Source organism: Sabethes cyaneus, chromosome 1 (genome assembly GCF_943734655.1).
Source record: "Sabethes cyaneus chromosome 1, idSabCyanKW18_F2, whole genome shotgun sequence".
NCBI lineage: Eukaryota > Metazoa > Arthropoda > Insecta > Diptera > Culicidae > Sabethes > Sabethes cyaneus.
Window position 1 is genome coordinate 134,868,343 of NC_071353.1, and position 13,636 is coordinate 134,881,978.

General features: G+C 41.3%; 1 protein-coding gene across 1 annotated transcript; it reads right to left on the bottom strand.

Annotated features, from left to right (window-relative positions):
* Positions 1 to 413: 413 nt before the first annotated feature.
* On the bottom strand, positions 414 to 1,039 carry LOC128732640 (homeobox protein Hox-A13-like). The gene has a single exon (XM_053825934.1). It carries the CDS (start codon positions 974 to 976, stop codon positions 449 to 451), a length of 528 nt encoding a protein of 175 aa, XP_053681909.1. The 5' UTR covers positions 977 to 1,039; the 3' UTR covers positions 414 to 448.
* Positions 1,040 to 13,636: the final 12,597 nt, after the last annotated feature.

A 13,636-nucleotide genomic window follows, 5' to 3' on the forward strand; every position in this document is an offset into this window, starting at 1 on the left:
TACTAGTGCTGTTAGTATACAGATTTCCAACGCTACTGCTACGTCTACCGTAGAGACCGTGGCCGTTCTCGAGATTCTTCCAATTGCCGCCGAGGTCAGCATCGTCGCTGCGAAGACTGTCCAGGTAAGACGGTGAAATGCTAGCCGCCAACATGGCGCTGCTGGCGGCGGTGGTGGATCGTGCGACGGCCATCCGTTCGCTGACAGGTACGTTGGTATATTGGTTGGTGACTACTGCAGAGGAACTATCTATTTCTACGCTGCTATCACTAGCGTACTGAATGTGATTGCTACTGTGACGTCTACTGTACTGCTGTGATGAATGATACTGCTGTTGTTGCTGCTGCTGCTGCTGCTGTTGTTGTTGTTGTTGATAGTAGCCATAGTCGGCCGAACTGCCTCTACCGGGGTGAGATTGGCCATAGGCGGGAGGCCAATATTTTCTATATCAGTCGGACGTTCCACTTTGCGAGTTTACACCTGGAGAGGAGGAAGCCGCGGAAGCTGCCGCCGCCGCCGCTACTGCCGCCGCGGCCGTCGCATTCGGAATGGGAAAGTCGGCTTTGAATGGGTTCAGTCCGTAGTTTGCGTTGGCGGCCGCTGCGGCAGCCGCTGCATTCAGCTCGGATTTCAAACTATTCGCCACGGCGGCCGCCGCCGAGAAGTCGGACTTGAAACTGTTGGCAGCGGCCGCAGCCGCCGAAATGGCGGCAGCAGCGGCGGCCGCCTGCGAGGCCATCGCCGGCGACATCATGTTATCGAACTTGCGCGTGTCCGGATTAAACATCGGATGCTTAAACTTGCAGTGGGTTCGCAGGTTGTCGCTCCGGGTGTACGTCGCCCGGCACAGCGGACACTCGAAGCGGCCCGGAAAGTGGACGTGATAGTGGTTGCGTATGTGCGTCACCACCTTACCGCACAGCTTGCAGCGATGCAGATTACAGCCGCCCGAGAGACGTTCGAAGGTCAGCCGCATATGCCAGGCCTTCGAGCCTGTTGGGAAGATAACACACAGAGAGAGACGGGGACAGCAAAACAAAGAGAGAGAAGAATGTCACACGCAGTTCGACTGGTTCTTATTCTGATTGTTGTTGTGGTGGTAGTAGTAGTAGTGGTAGTAGTTGTTGTTGGTTTAGGTTAGATTTTTTGGCATGGTTTGGCTTTGATGAGCATTCGAAGTCGAGCACCCGCCCGTTGGAGGAATGGGTCGTGCTCTACTCGGACTCGAAGTTAAAGAATAGAGTAAGGCAGAAACAGAAACATACGTAGAACAAACGGAAGGTAAATATAACAAAACACAAACATAAAGAAATTTGAAAACATAAAAAAAATCAAATACATGAATAGAATGTGACAGAAACAGGAAACAAAAAAAAACGGTAACTCAGAATGAACGGAAAAGTGAAAGGAAAATAGGAAAATGAAAACAACCAAAACTGTACAAAAATTACATAAATATAGAGTTAGGTATTGCTCGTTGCGGGTAACGCGCGAGTGTTCTCTCTTTTTTCTGATTAAGAAAATAGTTATGTGCGTTTTAATAGTACTCTTCGCTGGTCTGAGAGAGAGGTTTATTTGGCAATTCTGCAGCGGAGGCGGGGTTGGTTAAAAAAGTACATTGTTTTTTTTTGTTTAAATATTTTGCTGACAGATTAGAGAGTAAGATAAGAATCCAATTAAGTACAAAATACACTTAGAGAGAAGTAAAAGTAAAATATGTAACATATGTATGCGTGTGTGTGTGTTTTGGGCATCACTTGGCGAAGGAAAATGTTTAAATACAATATACGTAAGATAGAATAACCGGTTTTAGCAATACACTTATTCGGGAAACAACATAACTCCAATTAAAGTACATTAAGTGGATCGCAAAGAACAGAACAGAACAACTTTCCAGTTCCTGCTTTGCTGATTTAGTAAATGTAGATGTGTGTTTTTGTGAGGGATGAATAATCTTTAGTAATTGCTTCCGTTTTAGGGATAAAATAAAGAAATCACCAACCAGCACCAACGTAAAAAAGAAGTCAATCAACAATTATATAAAAAGTATAATTACAACTGAAAAAAAACGCTTGTTGAGGTGAGGCACACGCTCGATTGTTTGTTTTCTGTTAAGAAGACGAGAGAAAAAAAAACTGCACAGATGTGGTCGAGAAAAAAGAAAAGAAAAGAAGAAAAAGTCAAACCGAAACACTGGTTCACATGTTGCTAAAGTAAGCAAAGTACACATTTATAGGATTAGTTGTATAAAAAAAATATTATTTACACAGATTAAATACGCTAGCAGAGAAACACTTAGAACGGTTTGGTTTTTACTTCCTGAATTAATAACAATTCAAAAATTGGAAAAAAAAATTAAAATAACAATGAATCACTTGCCGCATTGCTTTCGGAGGACCGAGTTGGACTACAGTTCGCGCCGGATTTTCTGCCCGCCGTGGTTTGAAGGTGGTTGAACGTGAATGTTTTTTTAATGTTTTTTCGTTTTTTTTTGTTCGCAACAGAACGACAGAACGAGACGCGTAGTCAGAGCAAGAAGAAGAAAGGGGTAAAAAGGTGGCAAATAGAAAGACTTACAGTGAAGGGCTGCACACGCTGACTGTGTGAAGGTGGAAGCGGGTCGGGCGTCCGCCTTACGTCGACGAAACGAAACAACAAACGGAAGAACATCGGTATCGGTAATTACACGAAACAAATAGGGAAAAAACAAAGATTTTTTTTTTTTTGAGAGAGAGAGGAACAGATCACAACAAAGTGATAGTGAGGCGTGAACGAACACAGTGACTTCCGACTAGAGAGAGAGTTTTGGCAAATAGATTTAGACAGAGAGAATGGGACACACAGCTATCAGCGAGAGGAGGAGGGAAAATCAAAGTGTGTTTTTTTTGGTATGAATAAACAGCGAATAGAGTAGGTTAACACATTATGAGTTGATTGTGAATTTCACATTTAGTGTAAATCATTGGAAAAAATACGACATCAAGGTGTTTGATTTTTTTTTGATTGAGTTTGATACAGCCATGCTTTTGAACTGTAAACGGAATAAACCCAAAAAATATAATGGAAAAAACCAAAAGAAAAACAGAGTCAATCGAACGAAATTAGTTTCAGTAGTTTGATACACGGTCGCCATATGATCAGTTCAGTGATTTTTTTTTAGTTTCCCAGCCCCGCATGTAAGCGTCATCATTCGCGCGCACGCGCCTCTGTACTAACTTGATCGCTGAACGCGCGGATGACGACGGTTGCGTTTTGTCAACTGTGCCACAAAGTGAACCTGGTTTGAGTTGCTTTTTTTTTGCTTAGATTTTTGGCGAAAAACAGATCAGATTAACTCATTCAACAAACGTTGTTAAGTTAAGTGGAGAGTGAGATAGTACACGATGGGTTGGGGGAAGATTTCGATGTCACGGGATTTCCGTTGCATTTTCGTTAGCAATTATAACTTTTTATGTAACTTTTTTGTTGTTGTTTTGTTTTTTTCGCTATAATTATTCCTAAAGCCGCTGGGCTACCGTTTTTTGTTCCTGTACACAGTTTTCAGTGTTTTTTTTCTAACTTGGGATTCCTGTTTTTCTTTACATGTGTGTTGTCACCATATTTTGTTACTCCTTTTTTATAAATATAGTTTTCTATATAAAAAATATATCTATATTTTAGTCTACTTATATTACTCTACTGTGTGTATATGGTTGTTTTTTTTTTGATCCTAGGTTAAGGTTATATTTTGTATTGCAAAAATGGGAGACTATCGAAATCAGGACTAGAAGAGTAACATTCAACCGATCAAACTACAAATTTCTAAACCGAGTTTGAAGTCAATCAAATCGAACGAATGTTTTGTCGTAAATAGTAGCAAAAGTTCTTCTACATTTTGCTGTTTGAAGTAATTCCTAAAATACAGTCCATCTACCGTTTTTTTTTTGTTTTTGTTTCAAACAAATACTACTGGCTTGCACTAGTGTGTGGGTGGTATAGTGGCATCGCTAGGCGATTGGCCAATTGTAAGTTTACTGACATACGTTTTTGACTGGTTTAGATTCTCTCTCCTATCGACAGCCCGACCAGACAGGGTGCCGCGTAGACGAGGAATCGCTAGTAGTTTTTTCTTTTAAAAAACAGAAGACATGCTGCGCCATTGACGGGCGCTTTATTCTTAGATAAAAGCATTTTTCTTAAACTTTAGCCGCTGCTTATTTCTGGCGGCGTTTAATCACATGTGTACGATGTGATTGTAGAACCGATCCCTAAGCTCGGGATGTTTGACCTTGCAGTGGGCTTTCATGTTATCGCGGCGGGTAAATTTTTGGCCACAGACGGGACACTCGTGGCTCTGGGGTCGGTGAATGTTTGCGTGGTGCCAGCGGTTCGAGACCGTTTTGTGACAGCTGACGCAACTGTACAGCGTCGGGAAGGTCCCGGTCAGCTGAATGAACAGAGACGAGTAGTCGATATTGTGATCGCGACGTGTGGAACTGGAAGAGCGACTGTTTTCATTGCTGGAACCACCACCACCACCCCCACCGAGAGCGGACGACGACGAGGACGAGATGGGACCACCGCAGTGGCCTCCGCCTACGGTACCGGCGCCAGTGGAGCTGGTACTGGGCGGCGTGCTGGAGATCAGAGACGCGCAGGTCGGTGGCTGCTGTTGCTGCTGGCTAATGCCGTTCATGCGATGATGATCGAGTAAACTGCCCGGACCACTGCCGATCGAGCTCCCGCTGCCGACCATGTGGATTCCACTTCCGGCCGGATGGTCGTGATGCAACAAAGCCGGATGGTGCCGGGACGCCATCGCTAGGCGCAACATTCGGTCACCTGGAAAGCACACAGGCACACAAGAACTGGCGTCACCGGTGCGCCTCACCACACACGCACACACACAACAGAGACAAACAGAAATATGCAGTTTTTTTTGTGGGCTTTCAACTACTACTTGATAGTCGTTTAGGCGTCAACTAGATTGTTTAGCATTTATATATATATAGATATATGTATATATGGTGAATAGAACGATCACTATACTAAGTTTGATGCTTGCTGATTTTGGTTGAAGTTTTGGATTTTTTTTTTATTTTCTTGGGATTGATATTGCGTACTTTTGAACATTGGCGTTAATCAATACTTGGGTTTGTTGCATGTTGTTTTGGTTTTTGGTGAACTCGGATGCACTAACACTCAGTAAATACTTCCAGTAATATTTGAAAATAATAATCAAATCAAACGCAAAGTTTTAAACTCAACTAGTAACTTATAACTGTCTAATAGTTTAATGTTTGCTTTTATCTGGCACTAGGAAATGGTATGTCCACAACGATTCGTTAAAAATATAAATCATATCGCTTCTTGCAGTTGATTTACAACGCTGTGTTCGAACAGGCTAAGTGTGTGTGTGTGTTTGGGTGATTGAGGTGGGGGGAGCAGTTAAGGACGGTACAGGGGAATTGTGCTTTTGAAAAAGTCAGTCAGCGCATCTAAGGGGAACGGGTTTACAATGGTTTTTTTATTTCTGGGAACTATGCTAACCTATTGCAGGTGAGACGGTTTAAAGCGTTCTTTGATAAATAGGTTTGATGGACCAAAACAATCTAATTGCGGGACGGGAGAGCGAGGAATGTGTGAAAATTGCAGCTAGTATGGTCTAAACCATACACAACATCTGATATTGCTTAATTATTCAACAAAAAAATAATATTTCAGGAGCGATTTCCCCTAGTTTTGCTTGGCTGGTACTTTTTTTACGAATAAATATCAATTCTCATTACTAGTTCGATTGCAGTTATGCTCTATTGTTATAATACAACACTAAAAAAATCTAAGGTCTGGTTTGTGTTTTGATTCATCCATCAACACAAGCTTAAAATCAAAATATACGATCAAACGAAACAGAAACAGGACTAATAAACCAAATCAATTTCGAAGCACAAAGAATCCTGGCTATAACTTGTTTACCACCGGTTGAAGGATCAAGCGCCCGACAATCGTAGTAATTTGCAAATCAATGCGACAGAGATTAAACTGTCACCAGACGAGCGAAACGGTCCTTGTTTTAAACGGAACTTTCCCTCATCCCCCGGGATTGCATCCAACGATAAGCAAACGCGAATCATGTTCTCTGTTTACTGCTTCGAAACAAACAAAACTACACCGGCAAAAGGGTTAATCTTCACTTGATCCTCCCAAACAGACAAAACAACCAACCGTTCGTTCGTTCGTTCGTTCGTTCAGCACACACAAAACGGGGAGTGCAAATTTACTTTCCGGGGAAACTAAACTTCAATCCGCGCGTCGGCGGCGGCGGCGTGGAAATGTGCGAGCATACAACCCACCAGCCCCGCATCCCGCGGGGGCGGCAAGCTTCAGCACAGCACACACACTGCAACACAGATAATCACTAAATTATTCATTAAATGCATAAACCAAACCAACTTTCTCAAACTCCCCAGAAGCGATTTGCTGCTTGCACTCTTTCATCTCCATCTTCAATGGAGCAAACACCGCACCGCCGGCGAGAATCCCTTTTCGTTTCCGAGTGTCGTTTGTGTCCTCGCCATCATCATCATCACCGTCGTCGTCGTCGTCGTACTGGTTCCCTCTGGAGGCGAGACAATTTCAATTATATAATTACACCATCCGATCCTTGCAGACCGCGCGCTGCCGCCGCTGCGACCGACCTTCGTCGTTGCGATTGCGATTCCGTTGTTGATCCGGGTGCTTTTATCTTCAGGAGTTCAAGGGATGAATCTCTTCTCCAGAGCGGCGACGGAGGGGTGAGCTCTTCTTCGCGCTCTGCAGTTAATGATGATTTGATTATTTACGAACGTGCGCCAACACGTGCCGCACACGCATATGGGGAGCTAGAAACATACACACAGACAGACACAGACATACACACATACGGTTCCTTTGCGTCTTATTTTGACCACTCACCAGCTCCAGGGTAAATCCTTTTGGAGCAGATGAATCAATTTCCGTGTTTGACATCATAGCACAAACCAATGAAGAGAACGACGTGTTCATATGCAACCATTATAGGCTAAGTTGCACAAGTTTATATTGAATATTATTGCATTTACATAACTATGTTTGTTACTTTCAAAACTTGGATTTGAATTCGAAAAAAAAACATTCAGTTGTGGGAGAGGGGGGGGGGGATGTTGAGTCCAGAATATATATTTTTTAATTTATCGAAAAACGAAAATCTTGACAAAAAACTAATTGCTAATTACACTCCAAACAACAAGGTAAGCAAAGAAAATTATCCAAAACTGTGTCATAATATAGCATTCTGAAGGCTTGAAAATGACAGCGAGAAACATTCCGGATCGAGTTTTCTGGACTTCACATCAACTTGCATTTTGGTTGACGACTGCGGGAATGAAAGTTATATTTGGTGCATTTTGTATCGATTTACGATCAATACTTTTACCGATACTCTGCAAACTTCGTATTTCTCACAGGGTCACTCGATTATTAATCGATAATTAATTTTCCAATGATGCAAGTGTACCACAAGGCAGCAATTCGGGATCATTATTTTTCTTGCTATGCAACCTTCTATTCGACTGAAAATCTACAAAATTTTCTTCTTTTTATTTATGTGAAAGTCACTATTACCCACGTAAATATGTCTGCAAGACATGTAATTTTAATCGCGATGTGTTTGGACTTTCAATTTTACGTACATTCGTACCGAAAATAATCCGTGTTAACGGTGTTCCTATGTGCGTTAGAGCAGTAGATCTTTCTTTAAAAATTCATTACTTTTGAACTGCTGAACCGGTTTTAATGATTTTTCTCCAAATCAATAGAGACGTATGGTGCTTTGCTGTTACCTGCTATGAAACGAATACTCCTAGTTCGAAAACAAAACACCTTTCGTTTCGTTACCTGATTTCTTTTCAAATATTATCTCCAAATTACTATAAGTTGTGCGAAAAAGACTAGCTATACCGACGTGCGTTGTCAGGCATCCAACTATAATCGAACTGGGTGCCTTCCCAAGCATCAATTTAAGTTTTTCGCGACCAATTTCATGAAGCCGCTAATAAAACTATGAACTCCACTGGAACCTTCTGATGAGCGCTTTAAAACTGCTTTCCGACCAAGGGTCGATTCGTCAGAAATTTTTTATGACTTCTTTCCGTTACTTGACGGCAACCGCCATAATTTAATTAAGCTTTCGCTTTGTTCGAATAAGTTATAAATCATAGAGCTTGCTGCGTGAGAAGTTACATCATCCAGACAGCTTCATCAACTTGAAAATATATAGCCGTGAGCAGAAAAGTAAAAGTTTCAGATCCTCCTGATTGATTTGATTTATTGCGACCATAATGAAATATCCGAAAGAATAAATAGTAACATTTCAGCAGTTTCCGTAGTTGTGCAGCATATGCGCATTCGATTTCAAATGAAATTGAAGCGCAAAAAAAAAATTGGAATTTTTGAAAATTAATTGTTTGAACTTTGTGCAACTCACTGTTTGCGTTGACGAATTGTTGTTTAGTGACAAAAAAAAAATGCTGGAAAACGACAATATGACCTCGCTTCAAAAAATGATTTCGGTGTTGAACTCTTAATTTTCTTCATACTAGCAGCAACAAATCTGTTCGGTCTGGGTGTTACCATATTTGCATTATTACCAGCATTATTTGCAAATATTGGGATAAACGTCCATATTTCGAAGAAATCCACTGTTTGAAGACCAATGCAGGCTAAGGAAGAAAATGATGTCAAATTACGCTTCAAACCGCCGCTTCTTTGTGCGGAAGTAGACAAATATAGAAAGTGATCCAAAATCGTCTTGAAATTCATTCTAAAGGCTAAAAAATAATAGCCAGAAACGGTTCTAAGCGTTTCTTTTAGACCAAGAACAAGTTGATGTTGTTTAATCGATTCGAAGGGGTATTATTCAGACGTCGAAGAAAAGGCGAATGTTTTTATGGACGCTTTCTAGGCGCGTCTAGAATTTCGTTTCTAATAATTCAAATGTACCACAAGGAAGTCATATCGGGCCAGTGCTATTTTTATTGTACTTTAGAGTTGTAGCGTGACTGCTGAGGCATTCGAAGCACGTTTGAAACATATGAAACAGATCCGATCAGGGGATTCAATTAAAGCAATTTGACGGAGCACAAAGATGAAATATCAGTGGAAGACTTGTGGTGTCAACAAAACGGTGTATTGGTGTATTGAAAGAGTCGTTCGGCGAGCAAATAATATCGCGTCATGCACCCATGAATTGCCCTCTCACAGGACGTTAAACTTAACACTGTTGGACTATTTGGACTATTTTTTGTGGGGCTAAGAGTTGAAGCATCTGCCACAAAGGACTATCATTAACACTGTCGCAGTGGTCTTTTAACCGAATGCCCTTCTGGTATACGAAAAAGAGGCGAATCAGCCGCAGGCTGAAAACGTCTGAAAAAAGAATTAAACCAAATCAAATTTGTGGGGCTATGTGAAGCCTCTGGCCTACCCCCATAGCATAGGACGTAGACGATTAACGCCTTGCAGGACAGTATTCGCCACATTATCTTCGATATGGCCACCACTGCAAAAAGGGTTCGAAACTCCCCGACTAGAATTCCTCCGAGTCATGCAAGGTAGCCGGAAACCATATACAAAAAATATCTTTGTTGTAAAATTATAGCTATTGGGATCATTTATCTATGTTCTATTATAGTTTAAAATTCTACCAAAACCCGCTTTTATGGTCTAGTAAAGGCTACCAGTGGAAGTTATACTTCTGGATGTTTAAAAATCGAAAACCAATAACGACCAATAATTGGTTAATTATTAACTTGACAACTGCTGACCAGAAAGGTTTATCAAAAAAAAACCATCATAACTAAATGTAAATTAGCAGAAAATCCTTTCGGTGGTTTCTATAATTCTATAAACCAGAGAAGTCAAATTTTCAGGTTCAAAGAACAAAAGAAAGAAGAGGTCGAAAAAGGAAACGCACTTGAATTAAGTTTGATTGATTTCGCTAAAACCAGTTTCTTTTAACCAAAAAATGGATGCATTCAAATGATTCAACATTGTATCGAAAAAAGTTTTTAAGGCTTAAAAAGAGCACTGACACACGGTTCCGCTCCAAATCGCCATCCCACGATCCCACGATAAGGTATATTTCCATCCATGAATGCGGATTGATATGTGAGCACAGAACCTCCCATGTTAAATGATCATGGAAGTTATATCTCCCATATTAAGGCTGAAATTGGCGTAACTTATATCGACCTGCAAGCTGTGTTCAGTCGAATAGGCAGTCGAAAACATTTTTTTAAATTTACAGCGCTATGCGATTTCTTGCCACAAGGCAGTAATGTGGACCCATTACTTTTTTATTGTAATTATTCCAATTTTATGACAACGCTACTGAGGTTCCCACACGGGTTTGCAAATCGATCCCGAATGGTTTTCGGTTCAATTGACAATTTGCATGAGTTTTGTTGAAAACAGAAAAGCTGGGGTTTTCTTCTGAGATGCTAAGTGGATCTCAGCTACGGTACTGACTGTCAAATCCTGGGCTGGCACGAAGCGAAAGCGCAGGCGGTTTCGAGCAAATGCGTTAAAAAACGTTCATAAAAAATCCGAAAAGCTTCCTAGGAGCTAAAAACTGATCTAAACATAAAATCCTGAACCCATTTTGAAGAACTGATTCGAAACGCGTTTAAAATTCCTAAAAAATTTCATAGGCTTGAAATAGATAACGTGGTAAAACTATCGCAATCCTTCAAGCTTTCCGGTGTTAACAGGGTCAGAACTAATCCCATAATAAAGAAAGATTTTTAAAACGGGTTTAGCAAGCTGAAGTACCAGTGGAACGGTTACACGATGATCACTCACTTTAACAAACATAACTGAAGCGGAGCTGAAGGCTACTGTAACTCATGTTTTTTCTCCCTTGAAGGGGATATCATTTGAAATAAAAACACCCCTACTCTCAACATAGGATTTCACGCTTATCGTAACAGAGTTGTTCATCATTAGCTTCAGAATTTACTGTAACCGCATTCAACGATGATGGTCTCTCTTTCATTAGTGGCGGCGGTGTCGTAACAGACGCAATCACTGTTCACCTTCACCGGATGCGATGGCCCTAACTGCACAGCAGATGCAGATGCAGTGCAGCACGCAGTGAAGGGACCTTATTTGCCAGACCTTTTCTAGTGGAGCAAAAAGAGCGAGAGAGAGAGAGACCGAGTGTAGTGGTGGTGAAAATCCTAATTGATTAAAATATGAATAATTAATTCCGCACTCAAAGGTACCAGCCAGGCAGGGTACCAGGCAGAGGGATACCAGACAGCTCAGCTCACCGAGCACAAGCAATTGCTGCAGCACCGGCCTTCCGAACCGAGGAGAAATGCCGTAATCAAGCGACAGGTGACGATGCGATATTTTCCAGCAGCTTAGTCGAATGAGCAGCACCAGCAGCGGTCGGTGGGTGACGGCAGGGCTTGTTGATTTGCAGCCGTCGCTCTTTCATGCTGTGTCTCGATGTAAAACGGTACCCGATCCCGACCGATGTAATGCTGCTTTGTTGGGGGTGCTGCTGCTGCTCTCGGGTCGAGAGTTTACCAGCTGACAAGCTCAATCCCGGTTGCTTTCAACCGAATCCGGTTGGTGCAATCGGTCATTACGGGTGGATTTAAATTGCACCAGCAGAGATGGTACGTTTTCGATGCTCGTTAAGTGATTTGCGATTCGCATTTTACATGGTTGGGATTTACGCTGTGGGTTTTTCAATCAGAATGGAAAATATTTTTGGAAAACAATAAACTTTTTCAGGGGCTAGCTTAAGGTTTCATTCCGGAGGGTAGCCACGGTTGACTAGATATTGCACAAACAAAAGTATTTGGTTATTATAAATATGTTCACCACGAACCAGTTATACGCAAACCTAGCAAAGATACAAAAATATGCCAATATTCATGGGAAGTTTCTCAAAATGTTCGGATCTCGAAACTGTATAAGCGAAATTGCCAATGTAGTGACTGCTCTGGCAAGATTGGAAATTAAGATAGTGAACGAAAGTGGTTCTAAGATTGACACTCGCGGGCTCCGCTTGGTACAATACTATACGAATATCACACACATGAACCACAGTAATATTTTTACTAGCTAAACTGTAACGAAAATTTTGCAAATGCAAGAAACAAAACCCTTTTTCTTCATTTGAATGGGTCTACATTTTGTCAATTCCAGCCACTAATAAATCTGTCTTCTTTTTGGTAATCCCTATAAAGCGAGACAAAGCTTTTTTTACGTTTTTGAACCTCCCCTTATCAATGACCACCCTATTCCCCTCCTTCAGAAATCTGTCTTATCCAGCCACTGCAGTGGTACAATTGCTATCGTTCCAAATGCAAGAGAAACGCGCCCCTTAACGCATTTAAACCTTCCTTCCCCTTTTGTAAGAGACCGCTTCTCTCTTTTGTCAACCCCCATGCACTGATTCTTTTATGTCATAAAACATGTGCGCCAAGTTTGATGAAGAACCGTCCAAACGTTTCGGAGTTATGACGGAATATACATTCCTTTTCATGTTCTCCATCGATCCCCTCTACACCCGTGTTGGCTTCTTTTCGGTCAGTTTCCTCTTCTGTGACGTAGCCAATTAGGCATCTGTTTGCTCTCTGAAAAACCCTGTAATGGAAGAGAAACTAAGCCTTTTTTTCATATATCCCTCTCAAGGGCTACTCTTCTCAATCCTCTTCTAAAACTCCCCGCCTGCTTGTCACACAATCACTTACGCAACTGCAATCGATCTAAATGCAAGAGAAATGCAACCACTTTTCTTTTTACTTATTTGGACCCCCCAGTGCTCATTACCTTATGTTAAGGATCATGTGTGCTAAATTTGATGCAAAACGGTCAAAACGTGCTGGCGTTATGGCGGAATGTACAAACATGGAGAATCATGAAACTTTCTAATTTTGTTCCATTTTATAGCCACTAACTATACCGTATCAAGGAAGTAAATTTTACAAATGTTCTGCATAGACTCAGTGGCCTCTCACGAGAAAACTTATTAGTCATGCATCTACACGTTTCAATTTTCAGGAGTAAATTTACAGTTGACATTTTGACTTTCCAGTTTTCCAACGCCGTAAATTTTTGTGTAGTTTTCTGGGAAATCAGACCAAATGGCCAAAAGCATGGTTTATGGGACCACTGCAGTTCGCAAAGAGCACTCCAAGTGCCAACAAAAAAATAAAAAAATACTCGTCTCCAATTTTTCGAAATGGATCAAATGTACTAGTTTGAACAAAAGTCGAACCATTTTAAAGTTTCAGTCCATCTTTATTTTATCCCGGACAAGACCCATTTCTGGTGACATCCCAAGCAACAATGTGAGTGTTATTGTACTTTTATGCTGGCCTTCAACACCAATTTTGGTCTTAAATGCCATCATAAAAGTGCAATAAAACCCAAATTGTTACTTGGGATGGTTGAAATCGTTTTCGTGCGATAGAGCTGAAGCTCGGTTCAGATGATAAATATTTACGATTACAAATCAATCAGGTGTACCGCTGGGTTCCATTTTTGGTCCACTTCTTTTAATTTTCTTTTAAACACAGCAATTCCATAAACTGAAGATTTTACTGAAAATTACCGTACCGGT

Bases quoted from the DNA above. Each gene is read 5' to 3' on its own strand.
- LOC128732640 (XM_053825934.1), bottom strand. From the start codon at position 976: ATGCGGCTGACCTTCGAACGTCTCTCGGGCGGCTGTAATCTGCATCGC.